Genomic DNA, 27,293 nt, shown 5'->3' with positions numbered 1-27,293 from the left:
CACTGTGCAATTTAGCATCTCCTTCTCATTATTTGGTATGTTGGTCTCACACACTTAGACTGAAGGACAATAAAAGGTAATCTGCTTTGCCTTCCCACAGAAACAAAAAAGCTGCCTTTAAGGTCAATGTTCCCACACAGATGGCTTGCTTTATGGATGTATATCACTCAGTTAACTATCAATTCTTTGTATGAAAATGGATACGATGAAACCTCAGAACTAGAGGCTTGATTCTGGTGATCTGTAGGCTACACCAACAAAATTTTCTTAGTCGATTGAGAAATTAAGCCACTGAAACTAGACAGACATTTTCTACTAGCCCAATACTATTCTTGAAATTTCCCTTCTACGTTCTTCATTTTAAAGAAGAAAATATCTATGTATGATTCTGGAAGATAAAACAGTGGGAGCTCATGAGCTGCTGTGACAAACTGAACAAAACAGTAAATTCCCACCAGTGCCTCAATCTTAGCATTTCTTCACCGTCCAACTCCTAACGTTAATGAGCCAGAATGAGCCCCTGGTTTCTCATCTCATTTTTCCAACCACTACTCTAAGTCTGCAAGAACTAGAAGAAATGAACGCTCAGCAAAAGTCTACCAAAACACTCCTCCGCTATCCAGATTACAGTTTGGCCTCAAACTTGCTATTCTCACTCTTAATGTCTAAAATTCACTCTCATAATTAAAAAATATTTTAAATATTTGATAATTTTATATTCTTACAAATGACTTGTTCATGGCGCGTTTCACTTCATCGGAACCATCTGAGTAGATCTGCTGAAATAACTTGTTTAAAGCTGCGTCACCCTCTAGCTTCTCGTTCTTTTCTTCTTCTTTGATTTCGCCAACCAATTTATCCCAGTTCCTGGTGTAATGAGATGAGGATGGGTACATGTTCTTTACATCTGCCAAGTGAAAAGCCGGAAATGACCGATTAATCAGCGTGTTCCATTATGTCAAGAAATATGTAAATGTCATGACCACAGTACCCAGGACATAGTTTAGATCACTGAATCTCAACTCTGCAGTCAGTGTCTCTCTGCTATACACAACATTTCAGAACCTGAGTAAGTTAGCATACTGCAAGGTCTAAGATTTCCTCAGAGCAAAATAACTCAATACAGTGTACATTTCTGACACAATATCCAGAGCAAGACTAAAAATACTCTGTATGCTAAACACAGGGGAAGCTGGGTTAAGCAGATGAAACTTCTTATTCGGAAAGAAAAGTTACCCAAGAAGCTGAGGCAAGATTATTGTAATTAGTCACCAGGATGAGTTACACGGTTACGGTTAAGTTCAGATCGTACTTAATAATGAGAACTGTCTCAAGAAAGAAACAGTAACAGTTACTTCTAACCAAAGTTAGAAGACAGCTAGAGGAATGGTCAAAAGCCACACAATCTGAGTTCGCTTCCCAGAACCCATGAAAAGTCGGGAGAACGGAGCGGACAGTGCCGTCCTCTGACCTCCAGTACACGTTCTACAGAAGCAAAGGTTTGGAACAGGCAGAATAGGGCCAGAAGACATGGCACAATGGTTAGGAGGACTTATTCTTGCACAAAATCTGGGTTCTGCTTCCAGCACCTACAGGGAGGCTCACAAGCATCCAATACTCTGGTTTCTGTGCTCCAGGATACTAGGTACACATACGTGCACCGGCATACCTTCAAGCAAAACATTCCCACATCAAGTAAGTAAATCTTTTTTAAAATGCAGTACTAAAAAAAAACAAAAACAAAAAACAAACAGTGTATATATACATATACACATTTTAGGATGCTCTATGAGAAGCTGGGGATGTTGGTCAATGGCAGAATGAATGCTTCCCATATGCGAGGCTCTTATATCAATTCCAGATACTACCAAAAAGCTTATCTAATTTTAAAATGTCTAAAGCTTTCTAAAAAAGATTTTATTTGTGCCCGAGTGTTATATATGCAAGTGCCCTGAGGCAGAAGGTGTGAGGTTCCCTAAAAATGAAATTACAGGGGGTTGTAAGCTGCTCGGTACCCAATCTGGGTCTTCTTTGAGAACAGCGAGTGGGCTAAACCACTGAACCATCTCTCCAGTCAATCTCTCAAGATTTTAAAATTGAAGTGTAGCTTTTCTATGAGATATGTAGGTATCTTTCAGAGTGGAAATATCTGCCACATAATGAGCTAATGCTTCATCTCCTACACACACGGATGTTAGATTACTTCAATAGAAAATACTAAGTAATTCCATGGGGCTGGGGGGATGGCTTAATGTTTGAGGGTAGTGGCTGACTACCCTTCCAGAGGACCCAGGTTCCCAGCACCCACATGGTAGCTCATATTGTCCGTTAACTCCAGATCCAGTGAATCCAACACCCTCACTTAGACATAAATGCAACCAAAACAGCAATGCACATAAAATTTTTAAAAGAAAAACCAGTCTACTTACTTATCCACATCTTAATACAGCATCTGAAAATAGCACATCAACTTATCTACATAATATAGAAAACAGCAAAATTTTTGTATCTATTTACATACAGATGCTATCCCAGAGCTCGAGGGGTGCTGTTAAGACTAAGGAAATGAAGATCTTGGAAGACAGTCTAAGGACAGCTGCTGACCACAGCCAGAAATGTGATCCACACACACAACTTAGCAGTTTTGGTACTGCTACTAAAAGGAAACAAAACGTATTTTAATTACATTTTAAGCATTACATTCACGAGGGACTGGAGAGATGTCAACAGCTATCAGCACCCGCTGCTACTGCAGAGACCTGGGTTCAGTTCCCAGCACCCACACAGAAACTCACAACTGTCCTAACTCCAGTTTCAGGGAATAAGTACACTCTTCCAACCTCTACATACACCAGGCACACAAACACACAGTCAAAACTTATACACAGGAAAAAAAAAGGTGGGCAGGTGGGTGGTGACACACACCCTTAACCCCAGCAATCAGAAGGCAGAGGCAGTCAGATCTCTAAGTTCCAGGTCAGTCTTGCCAGTAACAGCCAGGGCTACAGAGAGAAACCAAAACCAACCAACCAAACGAAAACCGACCAAAATATAATAAAATTTTAAATTGCATTTATATATTTATTGGGGAAGGTCCTCGGTATCAAACCTGTATCATTACCAACAAGCAACTTCAACTTCTGAGCCATCTAACCTGGCCCTTAATGTATTTTTTAAACCTAACATAGAAAGATTATTTCAACATGAAGTCTCCTAGAAAATACCAAAACACATGATCCTTTTACACACACACACACACACACACACACACACACACACACACACACACACACGTATACATCTCATGTCTTAATACAGATTACTTTAAGTGGTAAACAGCCAGCACATACTAGAAGAGATGGTAAAATTTACAGTGCTAAAAAAAAGAAAAAAAGGAAGAAGGAAGAAAGGAAGAAAGAAGGCAGGCAGGCAGATTCCAGGTACCCTATCACACTAGAACTCAGTAAATGTTCCTTCTACATCCCTTTTCTAAGTAAAAATAGTTGAGAAACTACTAAATAATTATCTATTGTTTTCCTGTGTCTTTTTACCTATAAAAATACCAACTTTTTATTTATCCATTTCATTATAGTAAGTCCCAGGAAGAGCTGGTGCAGTTTCATCCAGAGCATACATATTGCTTTAAACGTCTTAAATGTCACTTCCCTCTACTGGAAACACTATCTTTGAACACTTTCCTAGTAGCCAAGGAAAACGAAAAATATAAGACATTGGTAAGGAGCTGGGAACATGGATTTAATTAATTCTAATGCTGACTCCCAGGAAGAATGGGAGTGAAGTTTCAATCTCTGCTCTGCCGATAAGAAAGCTGGCCTAGATGGGTTAAGTGACTTGCCCTTATCTACAGTTTCCAGCTTGCAATACACAGCATCTGACAAGCATATTAATTCTTCAAGAAACACAACAGGACAGGAGGGCGTGCATCTTGAATTTCTAAACGATTCGGTTTAGAAAAACTGCACGCACACAAGCATGCCAGTGCACACACCCACCCTTGCTATTTAACCTCAGAACAGCTTGGATAACTGGAGATGGTCGAGGAGAACTGAGAGCTCTAAGCCTCTGCCCGCTCGCTATCACACACCGTGACTGACACCATCTCCATGGACAGAGAGTGTGTCGGAGCCACACCCACTCTACCACAAATCCACCAGGTGATCTAAACAGGTAAATACCCGGGGGGGGGGGGTCTATTATCATATGAGCCCTGTTTCATGCTCATGTGTGTTTTCACTATATAAACCTCAGCCCCAAACCTCTGAGAGTCAGTACCATGACTCTCATAAAATATCTTCCCTTTGAAGTATCAGCAAGAAATAAATCATCTTTGCGGTCACTCCTGGTTTTGCTAACTTTGCTACAAATTAGTTAAAATTCTATCACCATGTAAAGAAACACTAATATTTCTGCAACTTTCATAAAATTAATTCTGACACCCCCACAAACCTTTCTAAATATAATTTTAATAACTCACTTTCTAAAACTTGTCACAAGCACCTGTTTTCTACTACATAAGGGGTAAAATGTGAACGTAGCTGAGACACAATGTTGGCTTATTTTACCATCAAATCAGAGTATTAAATAACAAAAAGAAATTTCTCCCTATTCAGTAATGAGGCGATTGCACTAAGATACAATCTCAGGCTGCAGTTCTAAGAAGGTCCTGCAGGTTGATTATTCCACTAGTAAAAAGATGCTGCTTCTCTGCCGACTGCACATGCGCAAAATGGACACAGAGGACTACGCCAGCTTCTCAGTTCCCTCTTCTGCGCTCCTTCACTCATCTGTCCATCTCTATACTGGAAACAGAAAGTCCAAATACTCTTCTCTGTGCAGTCCCTACATCCTAGGAAGTCAGATGAATAAAGGAACAGGGAAGGGGCCATCAGCGATGCCAACCACCTCCCCATGGGAGAGAGCAGCACACGGGACAGCAGAGCCATGTGCTGACTTGAGTCATAAACTGACAGGGTGGACAGTTCCCACTCTTCCGGGCCTGGCCACCGTGTGTCTGTGCTCAAACCTCAGACATCAGGGTGACTTCATTATTCTCAAACACTTCATAAGGAATGAGGTGAGACAGTGTGCTCAGTACTGTTTAAATTCAACTACACAATGAACTTGAACTTCAGGAAGTCAGAATACAAACCTGCCGTGAACTGTTTCGGTGTGGGCACGTCTCCTTGTCCCTCTAGCTTTTCCCATCTCACTGCCTCTGGCTTTTTCATTTTAATTTCAATCTGAAGGAAAACATCAAATAAAATCCATTACTCAATGTAAGATAAGTAAAACAGCAAAAATGCAATTTTCCTAAGTTTTATAAAAATTAAGTATCTTTGACAGTTTGCCTAAATTATACAAAGTTAAAACAATAAAACAACTGTTTTGTTTCTACTCCTAAATTTTTATCCTTCAAAAACAATATAAGCTACAATTAACAGTCTTGAAATTGAGGCCAGTGAGTCTCAAAAAGCAAAATGAGGAAGATACTAGATGTTGACCTGGCCTTCACACACAAGCACTCACACACATGTATCACCTGGTAATTAAATATGACTGTCGAGTACACAGAAGATGCTTTTAAGATCTGGTCGTCACAGAAGTATTTACAAGCTATCCTAGAACCCATCGCCCGTTCTCAGTGTTGTTAAGACCGCCAACCCACCTCTGAGGACTGTGTGTAAGAGAAGTTAATTTTCTCAAAGGACAACTGCTCTAACACTGCTCCTAAGCTATCATGTCATTCACTGCCTTCTTCAGAAGCCATAATCCCATCCGAGCAAGAGCCACAGATGGACAATGGTAGGAGGGTTTTTCTCAGGACCTGACGAGCTCTCTGGCAGTTCTTCAGGATGAAGCCTTCGGAGCATTCTACGCAGTCAAGTGCATCAAATTCCTTTGTTGTTAGAGCAGTATCTCAGTCTGTGAGCAGACTCGGTAACGCACCTTTATTCAACCATGTGTAGGTCAGAGGGCAATTTACAAGAAGCTGGTTTTCCCCACCTCAAACTGCTTAATTCTAATATTTACTACAGATCAAGACTGAGTCCTATACAAGACCAGACTATCATCATATTCTTTCCTCCCACTCTGCTCTGATTTACCCCCAAAAGCCAATCTCATGACTCTTCTTGAAGACTGCACAACATTCCAGCGTACAACATGCATACTGGAAAATAGCGGGTTATTCAGCAGAATGTATGTTAAAATGTCAACAGTGACTATGAAATGTGTTCTACTCAAAAGATTGGAATGTTTAGATGAAAGCATGCTAAATGTCATCAGTGGTAACAGAATTACCTTCTCTTTTTTATGTGTAAAATGGAAGGATTTTATTGTGTGACATCGCATAAGAAACTGTATTTACATCAGCTAGCCCCCAGGAAACATACGTCAGTAAGATGGATTCACATATTCATTTTGAATGGAAGGAAGATGGTTTTAATTGCATTTTCCAATACAATTTGCAATGATTAGAACTAGCATGTTCTCTTAAGCTTCCATATTGAACCACAAATGAGTAGGTTTATTCCCTGGAACTGGATCTGAAAAAGCGTCCAAACTTTCCATCACCTCCATCTTTGCTGTTCCACCTGCCTCCCCCATCACTAGGCTGGCTTCCTCTCAGCTTCCACATCATTTCCAGGGGTATCTACAGGCAAGTCTGTCTGTCTGTCTGTCTGTCTGTCTGTCTAATCCTTGAAAGAACATGGACAAGCCCGATTCCCAAGTCCACCCTGTCCTCTGGAAATGTGTTTGGTTTTGGCACTGCTGAGCGTCTGTCCTAACACAATGCCAGTCTCATAGGAGTCAGGAGGGCGCTTGCTTCAGTGTCTCCTACACAGAACAAACCATCGTAAACTGGAAAGTGAAACTTAATATTGAATCATTCAGGCCACATGATCAATACTGCTGACACATAAGGAACTACCCATACATAAATTTTTTTTAAAATTATATGAACAATCCTGAAGAGGCCGAAGAGCCATTCAAGTTATGGTCCTTACCTCACAGTAACTTGTATAATTTAATGCACGAAAAACAAGGACACAGAGCTTGGAAGGGCACCTAGGAAATTGTTTTTGTGATTTTCTTCATTTTGATTGCATTACTTTCTTGTCTTCAGGAGGAATGATTTTGACTTCAAAAGTAACAAAGTATTAAGTAGGGAATTTACATCCTTCAGTTCTAAATGATATTTTTGGGCGATTTTCTCAGCAGTCCATGTTTCTGGAGAGAGTTTATGGTTATTGAGAAGAGTCAGGGCTTCTACAACAGTAATCTTGCCTTTGGGAATGACCATGAGAGGCTTGTCAAAGTAATCTATAGGCAGTCTGAATTCCTTCGGTTCTTGCTGTGGTTCCTCTTTTACCGGCGCCTGGATCTTTGGAATTGACATATACTTCTTAGTAATGAGAGCAGCTTGTTATCTTTTCTAGAAACTTCTTCGATTTCTGGATACTGACTCAGGTGCTCCTGCAGGAGGCTGCGGGTGGAAGGGTGCTTGGGTGCCATGGAGGGCTTCCTCTTGCTGATCTCCCGCTCCGCTCGACTCCCCATCTCTACACCATGATGCCCTTAGTTAACTACCCAGAATTACCTTCTCAGTGCCTCTGCATACCTTTCCACCTTAGCTGTGCTCTGCATGCATGTTTTTAGTAGCCCGAATAAAAATCTGAATTGTAAGGGTAAGTATGAGCACTCTGTGCTTCATGCTTTACAAACACCAGCTTACTTAACAGAGCATGTAAGATCACTGTCTACATTTTATTTATCTGCGTGTGTGTGTGTGTGTGTGTGTATGTGTGTGTGTGTGTGTGTGTGTGTACTCCTATGCAAAGATATCAGATGTCTTTTCTATCATCCTCTTTCTATCATGAGATGGGTCTCTTACTGAACAGCATTTTGGCTAGTCTGACAAGCCACCTTGCTCTAAGGACCCCTGATATTCATCTCCTGTTTGCTGAGAATCATAAGCAGCCACCATACCCACCTGATTTTATGTAGGTTCTAGAAATCTGGGTCCTCAGTGTAACAAGCTCTTTGCCTGCTACATCCCATCTTCCTAGCACTACTGTATGTAACACTGCCTCCCTCTGCTGTTTGGAAGGGGAAATGATCAAAGATGTCACCATTTATTTCCCTGAAGAAACATGTTAACATGTTTAGCATGTAAACATGCTATAACATTAACTGACTACTAACCTGCAACACCTCAGCGGAGAGTCAAGGTTAGTGTATGTTTTATTTGGTGCACACACTCTGTGATCTTAAAACATGGCGTAATTACAAAACACAGACTTTATATTCCTCCTGTCCTACCTCAGCACAGAAGCATCAAACTATTCTATCCTAGGATTTTATTAAGTTGCCAAAATGAATTTTGTAGAAATAAATAAATTATTCAATGAATTCTGGGATTCCTGGGATTAAGAGAGAATTCCCAACTCTCTCCGAAATGGCCCTGCAAGTACTGGTCCTTTTGTACTAAATTTTTGTGAAACATCATTCTAAGAAAAACTCTCCAAAAAAAGTCTAAAATGCTCTACACACCAAGTAACAACTAAGTTTAATTCTCCATGAAAAAACTAAAAAACACCTACCTTAACTTTTCTATTTTTAAAAATAAATTTTCTTTAAAATTTATTAGTTATATATGAGTTATATATCTATCTATGCCCAGGGCCACATGAAAATTTCTCACACAAAATAGTTTTAAAAGCCTTGCTTTAGACACATAACAAAGAAAAACGTAAGAAGCTTTATTCTTAGCTGGCAGTCAGAATTCAAGCATGTATCCTGGCCAGCTCCAACAACTAACAGAGACCCACGTGCCCGAGGGTTGAGACAGGTGTGTGCCACATGAATAGTGATCGATTATTTACTACGATGTAAACTCTGAGAAACCACTGAAACCCACTAGACTGTTTTCTTCCTCGAGCCTTTAATCCCAGGACTCAGGAGTCAGAGGCAGCAGATCTCTGAGTCTGAGACCAGCCTGGTCTATGGATGGAGTTCTGGGACCGTCAGCTCTACATAGAGAAACACTGTCTCAAGAAACAAACAAACAAAACATTTACTCTATCAACTCCAATTCAGATTCTTCCACAAGCATCACTAAACACCATGTATATAGATGAAGAAAGACCAAATTTAGCAGATAAAAACTGTGAGTATATTTATGCTGAAAAATGATTCAGTTGCCAGGTGTGGTGGCACATGCCTTTAAGCAGAGCCAAGTGGTCTCTGTGAGTTAAGAGGCCAGCCTGGTCTACAGAGCAAGTGCAGGACAGCCAGGGCTTGTTACACAAAGGAAACCCTGTCTCAAAAACCCTAAAAACAAACACACAAACAAATAAATTCATCACCTAAAATAAAAACTGAATTTATGTGTCAAACATTATATAAAATATAAGTTATTAAGTCATTCATAATGTCTTTACACAAATCAATTCTTATTGAATGACTTCCACGGATTTGAAGTAGGAGTCTCTTGGACTGGGAAAATACCTACGTGGTTAGCACAAGGCCCCAGGCTCACTACCCAGCAACAGGAGGCAAGATGGGGAAGTGGGTGGGGTTTTGGGGATGGACAACAAAGGACAGTATCTAAATCTTGGCATTCAAAAGGCAAAGGCAGGAGAATGAAGAGTCTGAGGGCAGCCTTCGACTTAGACCAAAACAACTAAAAAAAGACAAAAACGTAAAAAACAAAACACTTAAACAACATGCTATTTCCGCACCTGCCTATTAAAGCTCCCCAGTTTGGTGACTGCTCAAAATTCTATTATTAAATAAATGTAACTATGTAGATAGAACATAACTGAAAACAGTTAATTCCTTATGGTGGTTTGAATATGCTTGGCCCAGGAAGTGGCACTATTAGGAGGTGTGGCCTTGCTGAAGGAAGTGTGTCACTGTGGGGTTGGGCTTTGAGTTGAGACCCTCCTCCTAGCTGCCTGGTAATCAGTCTTCTCCTGTCTGCCTTTAGAACAAAATGTAGAACTCTCAACTCCTCATGCTGGCCTGTGCACTGCTATGCCCCCCCTCCCTGATGACAATGAACTGAGCCTCAGAACCTGTAAGTTAGCCCCAACTAGGTGTTGCTTTGGTCGTGGTATCTCTATAGCAATGGAAACCCTAAGACAGAAGTTGGTACCAGGGAGAAGGGTATTGCTGTGATAGGCTCAACCATGTTTTTGTTTGAAAGAATGTGGATTTGGGGACCTTGGGTGATTTGAGCCATCCTAGTAGAAACATGGAAGAAACACGGAAGACAGTGCTGCTGGGGGTGATTTAAACTGTGGGTCTGCTGGCTCAAGGGGTTTCAGAAGAGAAGAGTTTTAGGACGTAGCTAGCCTAGAGACTGCTTTTGTGATATTTTGCTGAAGAATGTGGCTGCTTTTTGCCATTATCCAAAGAGTCTGCCTGGGGCTAAGGTGAAGAGACTTAGATTAATTGCTTTCACAAAGGGAGTCTCAAAACTGTCTGGTATAGATTCTGTTGTGTAGTTACCGAAGTTCACTCTTATGAAGAGCCTTGGTGAATAGGAGCAAGATTTGAAAGGAAAAGTATAAGATGTATGGGTGCTGTGGACTTGGTCTAATGCCACTGTACCTGTTAATCTGGTCCCCAAAACTGCACAAAAGTCTGCATGTCTGCACATGGAACCCTGCTCCAGCTGGTTTTAAATGGTAAATAAAGTTGCAGGTGGCTCTAGTAGCTGGGCAGGGACACAGAGGTAGGACTTTTAGGATTCCCAGGCAAGAGACACAGGAAGGAGAGGGGCAGCCACCATGCTGAGGAGAGGAGACGTCACACCTGAGTGGTTCAGAGGTCAGAGACACAGCTGGGAAAGAACGGGCCCCAAGGGCACCCCCGACTGGGTCTAGGGCCACATAGATGGAATATAGATTTTAGTAATAACTCAAATATTGATGTGGGGGGGGGGTTGCCAGCCACCTAGAGGTTTGGAAGTAGCCCAGCTTTGTTTGATTTGAGTAGGATTAATTGGGTATTACTACAAAGGGGCACCAAAAAGTAGAATGGAGCAAGATCTGTGAGAGACAGTGAAGGCTACTGGCGAACATGCAGCTTCAGTTGTAGTTGATGGCCCAGGCCAGAAGGGGTCATGAAGAGAAAGTGAGACTTGGCACCACGGAAGGAGTCTATGAGAGGCCATTGGTGAAGCCTAGCTGCAGCAGACCCCAATGTATTACAAATGCCAGTGCCACGTGATGATCACCAAGAACAGCAGCAGCAGTGGAGTGGATCAACCAGAGCCTAGAGTGCCAGAGGGTAGAGCTAGAGAAGTGACCTAAGCCTTTTGGAGGAGCCCAGAAAATCACGTGTGGATTTCAGCAACTGGTACAAGAAGCCATAACTTCAAAGTTGCCCAAGATGTTAAAGATGCCAGAGCCGCAGGCTCCTGCTGAGGAAAGCTGCTCACAGGAGTGGAAACAAGAATGAAAGGAGTGAAGGTCTGAAGACCACGGCACGGCATCAAACATGGAGATGCAGAGGTTGGAGTTCGCCCCGCTGGTTTCCTGTCTTGCTTTGAAGATGATGTCTTCAAATGGTAACATATATCCTGTGATGTTGGAGGCATGTGATCTGCTTTTGGATTTTAATTTTGTAAGTGATTGGATGAATCTCAGAAGAGACCTTAGACGTTCAACATTGTTGAGACTGCTATAAACTATGAGAACTTTTGAAGTTGGACGAAACATATTTTGCATTATACTATGGCTCACGTGTTTGAACAAGCCTATGGGGGCCAGGGAGTGAAATATGGTAGTTTGAATGTCTGACCCAGGGAGTGGCACTATTAGGAGGTGTGGCCTTGTTGGAGAAAGCGTGTCACTGTGGGGGTAGTTTTGAGATCCTCCTCCTAGCTGCTTGGTAACTAGTCTTCTCCTGTTTGCCTTTGGAACAAGATGTAGAGCTCTCAGCTGCTCCTGCTCCATGCCTGCCTGGACGCTGCCATGCTCCCACCTTGATGGTAATGGACTGAACCTCTGAACCTGTGAGCCAGCCCCAATTAAATGCGGCCCTTTATGTGAGTTGTCTTGGTCATGGTGTCACTTCACAGCAATGGGAACCCTAACTTCTCAGACACCCCTCTTCTCATTCTGCATCACCCCAGAGCGCTGTGTCACACAGCTGCCTCATAACTTGCCAGCTTTGCTCCTGACAAGCCACACATTTTCTTTAAGTCAATGCAAACTCTACTCCAACAGAGGACGAGCATGACCCTAATTCCAGGAATAGAGACGATTGCTGTAAAATGTCCACCTACACAATTCCTTTTTCATTGACTCATTTATGATATGCTTTTATTTATGATAAACTATTTCAGTTTTCCAATCACATAGCTTTACATAAACTCAAATGCATTTCAAGGTGCATTTAACCTATATCTTTCATTTTGGGTTGCATAAGTCACATGCTTTATTTAGACTGCCCCCCCCCCCCCCGCCGAGGGTCTCAGGCTAATGCATGATGACCTGAAAATCACTTTGTAGCCCAGGCTTGCCTCAAACTCACAGCATTTCTCTTACACTAGCTTCTGGATGTTGGGATTATAGGAATCAGTCTCCATATCCTACAGATTTTATTATTAAATTTTTTTATATTCTCTACTAAGTTATGCTACTTCCTTCTCTTTTGGAATGACATTTAAAATACGCTAAAAAACAATTCCATTGTGTATTATTTTTTAAATATACAGAAATATAAATTATATAATCAAGCTGTAATTCAACTATATTAACATTTCCTCTTGATAAAATAACCTAGAGCTGGACAGCGGTGGTGTACTTGGGAGGCAAAGACGGGCAGATCTCTGAGTTCAAGGCCAGCCTGGTCTACAGAGTGAGTTCTAGAACAGCAAAGGGTACAGAGAAATCCTGTCTCAAACAAACAAAATAACCTAAATTCAGCTTGACTAGTGAAATCAACAAAATGCAGATTTTTCCTTACAGTACTTATAAACTATGGGGGACAGAGTATTTGTACACCAAAGCAGACCACACTCATGGTATCAAATCTTATGAAGAGGCCAGTTAGAACTGGAGAGACAGCTCAGTGGAGAAAAGTGCATACTGATCTATCAGAGGTTTCCAGAATCCATAGCAGGTAGCTCATAGCCACCTTTAGAACTCAAGTTCCAAAGGGATCCAATGCCTCTGGCTTCCTTAGGCACCTGCATTCATGTGCACATATCCCAATACAAATACATGCATAATGTTAGGAACAATGAAGTCTACGGTGTTTGTTCTGCATGGATGAGGACACAAACAGGCAGATTCCAGGGGTTCACTGGTCTGACAATCTAAATAAAACAGGGAGCTGCAGTACAGCTAAAGACCCTACTACAAAAGATAAGGTGAAGAATATAAAAAGACAGACACCTGACTTCAACCTCCAGCCTTTACACATACATGTTCAGGGGAGTGTCTCACACATTTACACACAATAATAGGCTGATTGATATATCTACATTAAATAGAAGCCTGTCTTAGTTAGGGTTTTACTGCTGTGAACAGACACCATGACCAAGACAATTCTTATAAGGTCAACATTTAATTGGGGCTGGCTTACAGGTTCAGAGGTTCAGTTATTTGTCAAGGTGGGAGCATGGCAGCATCCAGGCAGGCATGGCACAGGAGGAGCTGAGAGTTCTACATCTTTACCTGAAGACTACTAGGAGAAGACTGATTACCAGGCAGCTAAGAGGAGGGTCTTGAGCTCATGCCTATGGCTCTTTCTCCAAGACCACACTTCCAATAGTGCCATTCCATGGGCCAAGCATATTCAAACCACCCCAAACCTGAGTTTGCTACACTGGACCCATGTGATAGAAGAAAACTGGTTCCCACAGGATGCCCTATGATCTCTATCTACCCATCACAGCTAAAATTAAGGGGGAAAAAGTATTTGTTTTTATTTATTTATCCCTTAAACTTTATGTTATGTCTTAAAAAGAGCAACCCTGCCTGGGATGTAGACTCAGGGTTGAACACTTGCCCAGCACACACAGTTCTGGGTTTGATCCTTAACACACTGAGAGCTACACGCCAATTATACATGAACAAATCTCAGTTTCTCTTAGCTTGCTTACCTTTGTTGAAAGTACTTTAAATGTACTTTGTTCTGGTATGATAGGGTGAAGCAACCTCAGCTTCAAACTGTAGTCTTCTCCAGAAGGAATTTTCACCAAAGCAGACAACTAATGAAAACAATATTAGTATTATACTTTGTAAGTGAATATAAAAGGCTAAGTATTTAACTACAAATTTCATCAATGTTGCAGATTAAGTATTTTACATAGAAATACAGATTGTGTGTGCTGTGTGTGAGTGTGTGTTGACTGGTTTCAGGAGTCTGTTTTCTCACTCCACCATGTGGAAGCCCAGGATTGAACTTATGAATGTCAGGCTTGGGGACCTGGCTTTTGTCCTCCAAGCCATCTCACCAGCTCTACAAGGTCACCAGCTCTACAATGTCAGACTTAAGCACTTCAAAAGAGTACTTTCTTTTTTCACATGGCATCTCTCTCATTTGAATTTTCATCTACAGAACCAAATAGTAGAAAGAAAGCAATGTTGCATAGTATTAATTACAGATCTAATTACACATACTTAACATTCAAACCAAGAAAACACAATACACAAGAACAAAGTAATATAGCATACAGCTTTCAAAAATGCCTACTCATATGTAAATTATGTTAATTCTACCGTACTGCTTGCAAATATCTATGAGGAAGAAAAAAGTTATTAAATCATGTTTATTTGATATAGTTAATAAATATGTAGACATGTATAAAACCCATACAACTAAACTGTTTTTGTGAGTGTTGTGTTGTGTGTGGTGCTGGTGGGTAGGTGGTGGTATTAAAACTAAAACCTTTTTTAAAGTAACATGTACCAGTAAGTGTGACCAAAGCATTGATCTTCCTGTCAGCCCAGTTTTGCTCTGCGCTGCAAATCTGACAGATAAGCCAGCAACGGTAGCGTCAGTTCACCGTGCACAGTAAGTGCACAGTGACATGTACCCCAGAATCAGAGATGAGAGGATTGCATCAGGATTGAGGGCAGCCACCGCCACATAGCAAGACCTTGTGTCAGATCAAGTTCAAGCACCTCCAGAGACAGCCTACTGCAAACTTGATCTTAGCTCAAATTTTCAAAAACCAAATAAAAACCAATGCTTCTAATTTAGTATTTTCTATTTTATTTCAAGAAGAAATGAAATACATCTAATAAACTGGTATAGATTGTTCATATACTAAATTTACAAACTATGTAAGGTTCAAACACTAAGTACCTCTTTTTCTGAAAATTCCACATGTACATCATTCCTCTGAACATTCTTGATCATAAGTGTAATGATTACTTGAGATTCTGTTTGATACCAGTCATACCTATTTAAAGAAAGATGTTAATATAATTTCTGGTTTTCTTACAGTTGTCAAATTAATAGTCTGGTAAGAACAAGAGCTCCACCTTTAGGAAGTAAATGACAAAGCAGCTATAAACAACCCGTCCCTATCACCTGCACTGGTGGAAGAGCCAGCAGCAGGTAGACAATGTCAAACCTTTCTAGACCCAATGCCCCAAGTTCCTATTACTGCTGTGCTTAAGCTACCACAGAAGATGAAATTTAACAGCTACCAGTTATGTGCACCACCAACCCCTTCAGCAGCTGACTCTTTACAGACACACTGTGAGTGCCAGCTTAGAGGACGAAGCAGGCAGCTTCTGAATCAATGGCAGTGCAGACAGTGGGCACAGGTCAATGTGTCAGTAAGTTCCGCTCACTCGAGGTGGGTGAAACCACGAGGAACACTGCACAGATGCCCCGCAGTGTCTGGAGTAAGTCAAGTTCTGAGGGAAGACTAGTGTGTTTAAAGGGGTGTTTTACATGTACTCACAACAAAAGCAGTGGAAATGTAGGTGTTCTCTCACTCCCAAACTAGCCTGGACTAAAATCTCCAGGAGTGCTGCTTATCCAGCACTAATCTATTCCCAAAAATAAGGACAAGCGCCTGCTTCGCAGTATACTTAACACACTTTTAAATTCACTTCAACAGTCTCAGCACGGCCCCTCACAACTAGTGATACGCCAAAGTTCTACGCCAAACTCTTGTGGTTTTGCTATAATCTTAAGAACACATGTAGTTTACCTGCCTACAGAATACTCTGTATGTTGTGTGCATGTACATGTGGCCTGGTGAGTGTGTTGGACAGTGGTCGGGTGTCTTCTGTAACTGTTTCCTACCTTACTTTTTGAATGAGTTTGCCACTCAACTGGAGTTTATTAAATGGCGAGACAAGCTGGCTGGCCAGGAAGCTCGGGGAGCCATCTTCCTCTACCCACCCAGCACCAGGTTGAGAGAGGTGTGCTTCCATGACCAGTCTTTTGTTTGTTTGCTTTTGCTACTTTGTATTTATGTGGGTGGTGGGAATCCAAACTCCAACTCAGATCCTCACCCGTGCAGCGCAAGCATTTCATTGACTAAGCCACAGTCAAAGCCTTTTCTATTCATTATGTGACTGCAGCACTAGCTTTGAACTCACGTAGCACATTCCTAAGTTAGACTGATCCAAATATAAGAGGCAGAGCAAAGGCTGAGGAGACAGTTCACCTACATGGCGCTGACCTAGGATGCATGAGGCCTTTGCTGGGTCAGTCCTCAGCACCTCTTTCTCATGCATGCATGTGTATACACCCACACACACACCCACACCCCCCCCACACACACACCAGCAGCAGTATGTCAAATTTCAATTCTGTGTAGCCCACTACTTCTTTCCCATGGCTAACAGTAACTGAACTGGAAGCAGCTCTCCCTAATATTCTCAAAGGCAACACAATATGGAACCAAGCTAAGCAAGTTTAGAGATGACAGTTATTTGAATTCATTAAAATGTTAATACTAATTAGTACAGACTTAAAGTTAAATTTTTCATGAGGACTGTAACACTACTCTTGAATTAGAAAACATTTAAAATCACAGTTAAGGATCTGCCTTCTGTGAAACCATAATTTTCTCTTCTTTAGGCACATTTACCACAGGCTTCTTTATAAGAAAAGAAACACTTACTTGATTTTTGACTGGGTCCTCTGAGACGCAGACTGGTTTTAGCAATTTGAAAGAGAAAAATTTTAACATGTTAGTTTAACAGCTATATTTTAAAAATTCACTTATTAACTAACTGAGCACTGTTGTTGTACATTATGGAGAAAGTAGAGTGTGTGATCTTAATGCCTGGCGAGCTGCTTTTCCAAGCAGGAGGAGTAGGGGCACCACACCAGCCTTGCTCACGGGGAGACCCTGCCACAACAAACAACACAACTTCTCTCATGTGACTAGAAAAACTGACTGTGCAGTATATTCAGCTGAGATAGAGAACTCAGACTGTTCAGGTTAACGTTTTCAGTGGGTGTGGCAGCAGCACACACCTATAATCCCAGCTCTGGGAGGCAGAGGCAGGAAGAAGTGGGGTGAAAGGCCATCCTCAGTGACAAAACCAGCCCAGGCCACAGGAGACTGTCAAGAAAGAAAAGTCATTTTTAGACGGTTTAACCTGAGGCTTAATTATGAATATCAAACCCTACTCTAGAAACTGTAAAGGATCATCTCAAGCATTAGCTTCAGAAGGCCATTTTATCACATTTAAGGAATTTCTGCAACATACCCTAACTATAAAAAAATGAAAGTACTGGAATTATAAGGGTGAGCCACCGGACCCATCCAGCAAAATGAGTCTTACCCAAACCATACACTGAAACTACATGCTCACTAGTTAAAGCTCTGTAAAGGCAGGTGGTCTCTGATTTGTCCCTAATGAAAAAGGAAGCAACCAAAGAAGCAAAACCACTCTAGAGGTGTGACGCCAACTGGGAATTTCTCTCCAGTGCTAGCTCACAGGAAACAAGTTCAGATACTGACTGGAACAAGTACAATTTAACCTGGAACCAGGCAAAATAGACTAAATCGGGGCTGAAGAGACAGCTCAGTAGTTAAGAGAACTGACTGTTCTCCAGAAGATCCAGGTTTGATTTGTAGCACCCATGTGACAGCTAACAACCAATTATAACTCCAGTTCCAGGGGATCCAATGCCCACTTTATGTCATGATGCACATATAAAAACACTCAGGCACATTAGGATGGATGAATAGACGGATGGACAGATGGAGCAAAACAAAGGTTATATACCACTAAAGGTATGTTTTATTGTTTTATTACTGGACAAAATGTGATTTTGTTAGCCCAATGCCATTCTGTTGTTTGCAAGCTGTTTAGAGTTTAGATATTAAGTATCCCCTGATCCCAAAGGTTAGACATAGTTGATACCATTCTGGGAGTTAGGACCTGTTTGGAAGAAGTCACTGGGGAATTGAATGCATTGAAAGTTATATTGGGTATCCGGTCTGCTCACACCTTTCTGCTTCCTGGTCACTATGTTTTAGACTGCACTGCTTTGACTGATCTCCCTAAGCAGATGAGCCAAAATAAACCTTTCTTTCTTAAACTGATTTTCTTCGTTCACAGTATTACAAAAGCCTGCCCAGCAAACAAACCTAGACTGAATTCCAAATAGTCCATGGTCTGAACAAAACACTATTAACAGGTAAGTTAGGAAGTCAGCTTGTAAGACCGCTTCACTTAGGTCCCCATTCACCACAGTTACCTAGGAATGAAGGGCAAGCATGAACAACAAGTAGTTCAACAGGGCTTCAATTTTGGAAGCTGTTGTAAGCTTTACCTACACACATGCATTGACTATATACTTACATACATCCAAGAAATCTGTCTGAAGCAGAATAGCTCTGTCAGCTACAGTTTTTTAACCCCCGGTTTTTCCAAACAGTATTTCTGAGTAGCCCTGGCTGCCCTGAAACTCACTCTGTAGATCACGCTGGCCTTAAACCCAAGAAATCAGTCTGCCTCTGCCTCTGAGTGCTGAATTATAGGCCCTGCTGGAAATCTTTCTAAAAAGATGAACAAACATCTCAAAAAGGTAATTATCCATAAAACAAGTCAGGACTATACATACATTTCCCAACTCATTGTGATTTTCTTTATTGACTATGTATGTGACAACTATCATTAAAACAGTATACCATAATTTAAGTCTAATATATAAAAGGCTAAACTGATGAAAAAGTAGCACTGGAGAGACGGCTCAGCAGTTATCAACACTGGCTGCTCTTCTGGAGGACCCAGGTTCAATTCCCAGCACCCACAGGGCACTTCAAAACCGTACGCCAACTCTCCGCCCCAGGGATGAGACGGCCTCTTCTGACTTCCACAGGTACCACACACATATATGGTACACAGATATACACACAGATAAAACACTAATACACATAAAAAGAAATTTCAGAAAATTAAACTCAAATACTTTAAGTTATTTTGCCTTATAACTTCATGGTAGTTTAAAGACATTCATTTTCTACTGCTGTGTGTGTACGTGTGCCTACATAAGTGTCTGCTCACCACATGAGAACAGGCATCCGTGTGGTTGTGAGTCCTCTGGAAGAGCAGCAAGAGCTTTCAAGTACTGAGCCAGCTCTGCAGTCTTGGCACTGCCATTGGTGACAATGTTTTGAACATGACAATCCTTAACTGTTAAACATTAAGAATGAACCAAATGGGGCTAGAGAGATGGCTCAGCAGTGAAATACATTGGCTATTCTTCCAGGAGTTCTGAGTTAAAATCTCAGCACCTATACGATGGCTCACAACCATCTTTAATGGGGTCTGATCCTTCTTTCTGGCACATAATTGTACATATGAACCACAAAACTCATACATAAATCTTTAAGAAAAAGAAAGAACCAAACAGAAGCATCTGCAATTGACTTTAAGCCTATGTAAAGAAGTGCCACATGAAGACAATCATTCTCAAAAAGATAGGAAATAATCATCCTGATGACAAAAGCCCAATCAGCTTAGACCGTGTACTAAGTTCACTGAGACAGTCCTGTACTTTCCGTGATTATAAATGAGGTATTTCAGATAACTAATATTTAAATGGGACTGTTTAATATTTGAGAGCTCGTCCCAAGCCCTAGCCTGAACATATACTTGATTAATTAAATTGAACATGACTAAGCAAAAGGCGAAGGATGAGAGGACTTACCACTTCAGAGTCTGATCCTGCGAAACAAAAGGAAAGCATTTTCAGACACCAGTACGTTTACAGGCAAAACTAAAGGCATAATTTCTACAGCAAACACATCTACCAAAAACCAATTTTTCATGTATTTCAAATGAAGCAAACTGTTTCCACTTTGCACCCAGGAGTTTGATTTCTTGGTTATCTTTAACTGGTAATAACATAATACTACTAGCAAAGCAAAACCATCAAATTTTCCTTCTGACATTAAGACTGAAAATGAGGGTCAGGAGAACACAGTCTCCTACTGGGGCTTGGAGTGCAACTTAGTAGAGCAACCATTTGCCCAGCATGGACAGGGCCATGGGTTTGACTTCCAGAACCAAGACAGAAAAGGTTAAAGAAAAATATTTTAACCCAAATCTCTAAATGTTTATTTTAAAACAGAACTGTGAAAGCCTACCTAACACACTCACCATTCTGAATCTCTTGGCATCTTTTAATCCAGATATCAAAATTTGCATCTGTACCTAGAACAAAGAAAGACCATGTAAAATCCCAAATTATGTGCATAATTAACATATTATTAATTCAACAAATTTTACTGGCCAAGTAGTCTAGGCACTGGGAACTGAACACTCAATAAAATAGGTATTTCCCACTCAAACAGAGACTGCAGCAACCGTACTGCTAATGCTCTAATGTAACAGGGACTTACCACTGATCTGTTCTCATCTGCCCTGACTTTAGAGGAACTTCCCCTCATGTGGAAAAGGCACTTGAATCGGATTCCCAAGCAGCTCTCATCCCTCCATCCTGCTCTACAACACAGCTACCACCCAACTACCACATCCTGTGATTGTGTGATCTTCTTACTTTACACTTTGTGAAACCTCTGAGCTATTGGTAAACAAGAGAATGCCTGATGAATCAAATTTACCTCTGAAGAGTAAAAGTAAGAATATCTAAAGTTACTATGCCTAGTACAAGGTGTCAAGTACTAAGTAATCAAAGGTTTATTAAATAATCTAAAAATACAGTTTTAATTGCCCAATTTATAAAATTAAGTATTCATGCCTTATCAAAATGTTAGGCACTGATGCACTATTTTCTTCTGGGGAATTACTGTTATTAAACACTGGTCTTAAATACTCTATTAGTCCCCAAACCAATAAAAGCCTCTTACTATACAAGGAAGGAACAAAGAATACAGAATATGGAATGTCTCACATCACAGAATTAGAAAACTAGATGCTTTAAATTGGCCAAGAGCAATACTCTGACTTCTCAAATGAACAGCCAAAGAATTCATGTGCCCAAACGTGGATAAACAAATTTAAGCACTACTGATGCCAGGACATTTACCCTAAATCATTGCTTCTATTTTCATATTGGTTTGAATATGCTTGGCCCAGGGAGTAATACTATTAGGAGGTGTGGCCTTGTTGGAGTGGGTGTGGCCTTGTTGAAGAAAGTGTCACTGTGGGGGTGGGCACTGAAACCCTCCTCCTAGCCATGTGGGAACCAGTCTTCTCCTGTTTGCCTTTGGAACAAGATGTAGAACTCAACTCCTGTGCCATGTCTGCCTAGAAGCTGCCATGTTCCCACCTTGATAATGGACTGAACCTCTGAACCTATAAGCTAGCCCCAATTAAATGTCCCTAATAAGAGGTGCCTTGGTCATAGTATCTCTTTATAGCAAGTGAAATCCTAACTAAGACAGATGTTGGTACCAGGGACTGGGATATTGCTGTGATGGGCCAGACCATGCTTTTGTTTGGAGGAATGTGGATTTGGAGACTTTGGAAGGCAGTGGCATTCTTTATGCGGGCCTTAATGGGTCATCCCAGCAGGAATATGGAAGACCATGCTGCTCAGGGTGATTTGAACTGTGCAGACCTGGCCCAAGAGGTTCCAGTGGAGAACTTGAGGATGTGGCCTAGAGACTGACTGTACTTGTGGCTACGGTAGTCATATTATACTCACTTATATGACACAACACAGACTTGTTCTCATTTAGCCTGAGGAACATTTTAAACAAGCATCCTGACATACTTGGGCCAGAGTGCAGCAAAGGCCCAAACTCAACCTCTATGGTACCAGCTCCCCCCAGGGTAAAAGGGCTGCCCTCCAGGCACAAGAACAGATGAAAAGATCAAAACTGATTGGATCCCTTGAGAGAGATGCAGAAACACCTGGCCAGCAATGAAAACCATCCTTCCAGAGAGCCACCTTCCCTAGAAAAGCTCTGTGCTTTGGGGGAAGGGGGTGCAGAGCAGAGGCCCTGCTGGCCCAGGTACAAGGCCTGGTATCCCAGCAAGGTCAGGTGAAAGCTAAAGAGAAGAGGCAGTGGTCCAAGTCCTAGTTTAACCCCCAGCTGGCCAGGTGACCCCACCAGAAGAACCCAACTCCTGCCCACTGAACTCTTTTAGGGGGATAGGGGAGGCTGTAGTTGCCAGCCTTCATATAAAACTATTCATTAAAAAGAGAGAAAGGGAAAGACTAGCATCACTGAGGTGAAGTATTTTCTGAGAACTCAAAGAAGCTGTGTTCCAGAGACAGCCAAGGTTGTACCTCATGCTGCAGTTGGACTTGATAATGTGTAAGAGTCACCCAGGTGGTCCCGGTTCTGAAGGCATGAAGGGGTCATTTAAAGTAGCTGAGGCTCAGCACTGTGAAAGGCCATGGAAGGCCACAGGTTAAGTTGCAGCCTCGGTTGCAGTTGACAGCCCAGGGCTGAAGGGGTCATGCAAAGGAGTTAAGGCTTGGCAGCATGAAGAGAGCCTGTGAGAGGATAAGGAAGCCTAGTTGCTGTACAAGATCCCAGGGTATTGGCAATGCCAGTTCCATGTGATGATCACCAAGAACAGCAGCAGCAGCAGCAGTGGAGTAGATCAACCAGAGCCTAGAGTGCCAGAGGACAGAGCTGGAAAAGTGACACCAGCCCTTATGGGAAGCCCAGAAGATCTTGTGTGGATCCCAGACACTGGAACAAGAAGCTGTAACATCGAAGCTGCCTTAGGGACCCTAAGATGTTCAAGATGCCAGAGCCATGGGAAATCTTCTGGGGAAAGCTGCTCACAGGGAGTAGACCAAGCCCAAGAGAAAGAAGCTTACTGCACTTAACAAAGACAAAGGGAGCTGGAGAGCTGAAGAGTAATTTGACATCAGACATGGAGAGTTTAGAGTTTATCCAGACGGTTTTGTCTTGATTCGGTCCAGTATTTCACAATGATGACAATTTCGAATGGTAATGTATATCCTAAATGAAACTGGAGGCATGTGATCTGCTTTTTGATAAGTTAAGTGTCTGGATGAATCTCTGAAGACCCCTATAGACTCATGTGTTTGAACACTGGCAAAAGTCCCCCACCCCCACCCAAGCTAAGCTGTTCCCAGTTAAGAACCACTGCTATGAAGAACCGTGGTAAGCTCCACCAAAAGAAAAAGACAAACTAATCCAATTAGGATTATGAAGTTTCCTATCATTATCTACGTATAAAATCTACCTTGTAGTTTTCTAGCTCTTATAATTCCTCTATGTGACTAGATCCTGGAACTATGATAATATTCATACACACTTCTCAAAAACATTGACACTTTGGAGAAAGCATAATACTTTCAAAATTATTTTTGCCTGAGAATATAACTGGATATGTCTGCAGGAAGCCGTGGGTTACCCAGTTCCATAGAAACTCAGTACGCTGGTGTCTACCAGTGACCTAGCACTCCAGGGGTAGTGAAGGAAGGCCACAAGGTCAAGGCCACCCTCAGCTCCACAATGAGTTGAATATACAACTGTCTTTAAAAAAAGAAATTTCTTTTTCTTCTGTATCTCACAAATGTTCTAAAAGTTACTAATTTACTTCTCCATAAAAAGACACTGGGGTAAAATCTCTTTTAGCAATCTGAGTAACTTAATTCTTTTTATTTGATGTGCGCAGGCATCTGCCTGCATGTAGGCCTGCACACCTTGTTCCTATCTGCTGCCCTCACAGACCAGAAGAGGTTGTGGGATCCCCTAGAACTGGGGCTATACAGAGTTGTGAGCTGCCATGTGGATGCTGGGAATCTAATCTGGAAAAGCAGCCAGCGCTCTTAACCTGAGTCATCTCTAGCTCCACTAACATTTTTTAACATAAAAGCGAATTGAATTTTCACTTTTCCAGTAGAAGAAAGCACTACCACATTCTGGAGAAACAGCTCAGTTGGTACTGTTTGCCCTACAAGCAGAAGGACCTCCACGTGGCCCACAGCTCTCATGTAAGACAGGTGTAGTGGCGAGGCAGGCAAAGATTCGTAGATACCTGAAGCTTGCTGTCCAGACAGCCTAGCCTAACGGAGCAAGCTAGGCTCCATTTCAAAAACCAAGGACAGTTCCTAAGTAATGGCCCGAGGTTAACCCCTGGCTGTCGCATGCACTCAACAAATATTCCCAAGAGCACATGGGGATGGGAGATATATATGAAGATTAATTAATGGGAAAACACACTGAATAAATACATATAGTTTCTGGCTTTTTCCTTCCACTTTAATTTCTCATGTGTGTGTGTGCGTGTGTGTTTGTGTATGAGAGAGAGAGAGAGAGAGAGAGAGAGAGAGAGAGAGACGTTCTGTCAGCGTCTGTGACACCAGAAAACAGATGTGCATGTCTAGAGGTCTGACTTGATGTCAGCAATCTTTCTCCTTCTCTCAATCACAGAGAGTATTGATTTGGCCACTCTGGATAGCCAACTTACTCCAGAAACCCTCTGCCCCAGCCAGCCCGAGCTGGAATTAAAAGCAAGCTACCACCCTGACCTGGCACTCAAAGGTTCTGGGGATCCAAACTCTGGTCCTCTCGTTTGACAATAAGTGCACGAACGGCTAACCTATTCCCCAGACCCTAATTCTGGTTTCTAATGGGAAAGTTTATCTGTAATTTAAATGCTAAAAGAGAGATAATTTAATCAAACGTTAAGTGAATTCAAATCCTAATATCGCCACAAAATAATGTTAAAAGAGAGTACTGGGTTTCTGGGACAATGAGATTTTAACAAAATCTAAGTATTTAAGATCCAGAAAGGATATTCATTATAAAAATGTAACTAATACTTACTATCTAATTTCTGTCCTTCTGCAAACGTTTCTAAAGCAGAAGCGTAGTCTTTTTCATGGTATTCGCATATCCTGTGTGAGAACGTTATAGACAAATTAGTATCCATACATTAAGTCATAGAAAATAGCCTTTCTAAATAAAATATTTGACTTTCATATGCTGAAAAAGAATTTATTTCAAGTTTATGCTTATAACTAGTTTTCTTACATGCTATACCATTTAGTGTAATGGCCATTAAAACTCAATTTCCATACTCATTTCTGAGGAATCTGATTTAACCGTACAAATACATTCATATGTTCTAAGCCAAAACAATTATGCAAAAGAGTTAGGTTCTCAGTTAAATATGTCCTGCTTATGAGTGGTAATGAGCAGCACTTACCAAATACACACAAAGTAGACTAAGTTTTTGCTCATTACTAAACACAGCTAACTGGCTTCGCTGAAAGAGCGGCCATCGGCTCCGTCATACTTTGCAGGTATTTCAATCATCACGGCTTTAAAGCTCATACATCTGCAATCCACACTTCAGCTAACATACTAACATAGTTAGTACTGTAAGATTACAACACGTATAAATAGCTTAAAACAAACTGACTCAACAAATCAACACCTACTGGCTACAGTCCAAACCCAACACATTACATACCCTTTCCTCAGAATAGCTGTAGAATTATTTGGACTGAGTTCAAGAGACTTCTTTACATCGGCAATACCATCTGTATATAAAAAGGTAAGGTTATTTCATCAGGTATTTTCAGAGCCAGCACACACTACACACGGAATCCGAATCAGGGGGCACAGTGGTTCAGCTGTCAAACCCGACAACCTCAATGCAATGGCCAGACTCGGACCCCCTCAACTCGTCCTCGGCCCTCCACACATATCCTGCAGCACACAAGCTGCCACACAGAGGCACACATAAAATAATAATGTAAAACAAATGAATCAGTACTTTATTCTTAACCTTTTAAACTGGTGAAAGGCCAAATGACTGAAAATAAGGGGAAACTAGGCCAAGATAAAATTTAAGTATTACTTTCATATCTTTCATTTGATCTAATATCTGGCTCCCCTCTTACTTTTAAAATTGCAGATCTGCCTGTCTGTCCACAAAATGCAGGTCCCAGGGAAGCCAGAAAAGGGCATCGATCTATTGGGGCTAGAGTTGTGGAAGTCCCAAGCAGCCTGATTCGGGTGCGGAGGACAGACCTCAGGTCCTCTGTGAAGTGCAATACCCACGCTTGTAACTGCTGAGGTCTCTTCCCTCAAGTTCATCTGTCACCAGTAACAAAGCTGTGTCCTACAGCTTATCTATTCTCCTCCTTAACAATATTCATGTAATTTAACTCATAGGCACAGTCTTGCCTAACCCGATAGTCAATTTTTTAAAAATCACTCAACTTAGAAATACATTTTTTTATTAAAAGTTGCTGACAAAAGGAAAGTAGTAAATCTGCCGCTATGAATACTATCTCTATAAATTCTCTGCCCACTGTAGAAAAGACAACTATTAATTCAATGTTACTCAAAGTGTTTCTCTCATGAAAAACCAAGTTAAAGATTTTCAAGGATGGTGATGGAGAGATGACTCGGCCATGGAAGAAGGCCTTCAGTTGCAAGCACAGAGACCTGAGCACAGTCCCCAGCACGCAAGAACTGCAGGTGTGATTTATAATCCCCGGGGCTCACTGGCTAGCAGTCTAGTCTAACTGGTAAGCTCTAGGCCACTGAGACATCCAGTCTTTCAAAGAGGTGGGCAGTAATCCTGAGTGCACCCGAGCTTGTCCTCTGGCTTTCACACACAAATGCAAGTATGTGCAAAGTTCGAGCATGCACACACAGGGTGCACACACACTCCATCTGGACACTGACTTGTGAAAATGGCACAAGTAAACTAGAAAATGACAAAACGGTTTGTAAGAAACGTTACCACGATATTTCCCAAGAAGAATGTGACAGTAAGCCCTCTGACAGTAATACTGTGCGTCATCTGGATTCTGTTCCAAAGCCTTAGTCAGCTCCTACAAACAAAAAAGTG

At 41.5% G+C, this 27,293-nt stretch overlaps 1 protein-coding gene and 1 pseudogene across 2 annotated transcripts in view; both read right to left on the bottom strand.

Annotated features, from left to right (window-relative positions):
* Positions 1-27,293, bottom strand: part of SUGT1 (SGT1 homolog, MIS12 kinetochore complex assembly cochaperone) — a 40,685-nt gene that overhangs the window by 8,187 nt on the left and 5,205 nt on the right. Inside the window, exons 3-12 of the mRNA XM_080917032.1 lie at positions 27,186-27,276; positions 25,902-25,971; positions 25,253-25,323; positions 20,631-20,684; positions 20,179-20,195; positions 17,132-17,163; positions 15,352-15,448; positions 14,144-14,251; positions 5,171-5,261; positions 726-907 (exon numbers count right to left, since the gene is read on the bottom strand). Of these exons, the coding sequence (XP_080773158.1) occupies positions 726-907; positions 5,171-5,261; positions 14,144-14,251; positions 15,352-15,448; positions 17,132-17,163; positions 20,179-20,195; positions 20,631-20,684; positions 25,253-25,323; positions 25,902-25,971; positions 27,186-27,276 (813 nt within the window). The remainder of the gene's footprint in view (positions 1-725; positions 908-5,170; positions 5,262-14,143; positions 14,252-15,351; positions 15,449-17,131; positions 17,164-20,178; positions 20,196-20,630; positions 20,685-25,252; positions 25,324-25,901; positions 25,972-27,185; positions 27,277-27,293) is intronic.
* LOC308420846 (NADH dehydrogenase [ubiquinone] 1 alpha subcomplex assembly factor 4-like) lies at positions 7,116-7,581 on the bottom strand (annotated as a pseudogene). The gene has a single exon. The product of its transcript is annotated as an NADH dehydrogenase [ubiquinone] 1 alpha subcomplex assembly factor 4-like (transcript).

The sequence above is a fragment of the Micromys minutus genome, assembly GCF_963924665.1.
Source record: "Micromys minutus genome assembly, chromosome: 5".
NCBI classification, from domain to species: domain Eukaryota; kingdom Metazoa; phylum Chordata; class Mammalia; order Rodentia; family Muridae; genus Micromys; species Micromys minutus.
The sequence above is the reverse complement of the archived record's forward strand: the minus strand, read 5'-3'. Positions and strand labels throughout refer to the sequence as shown.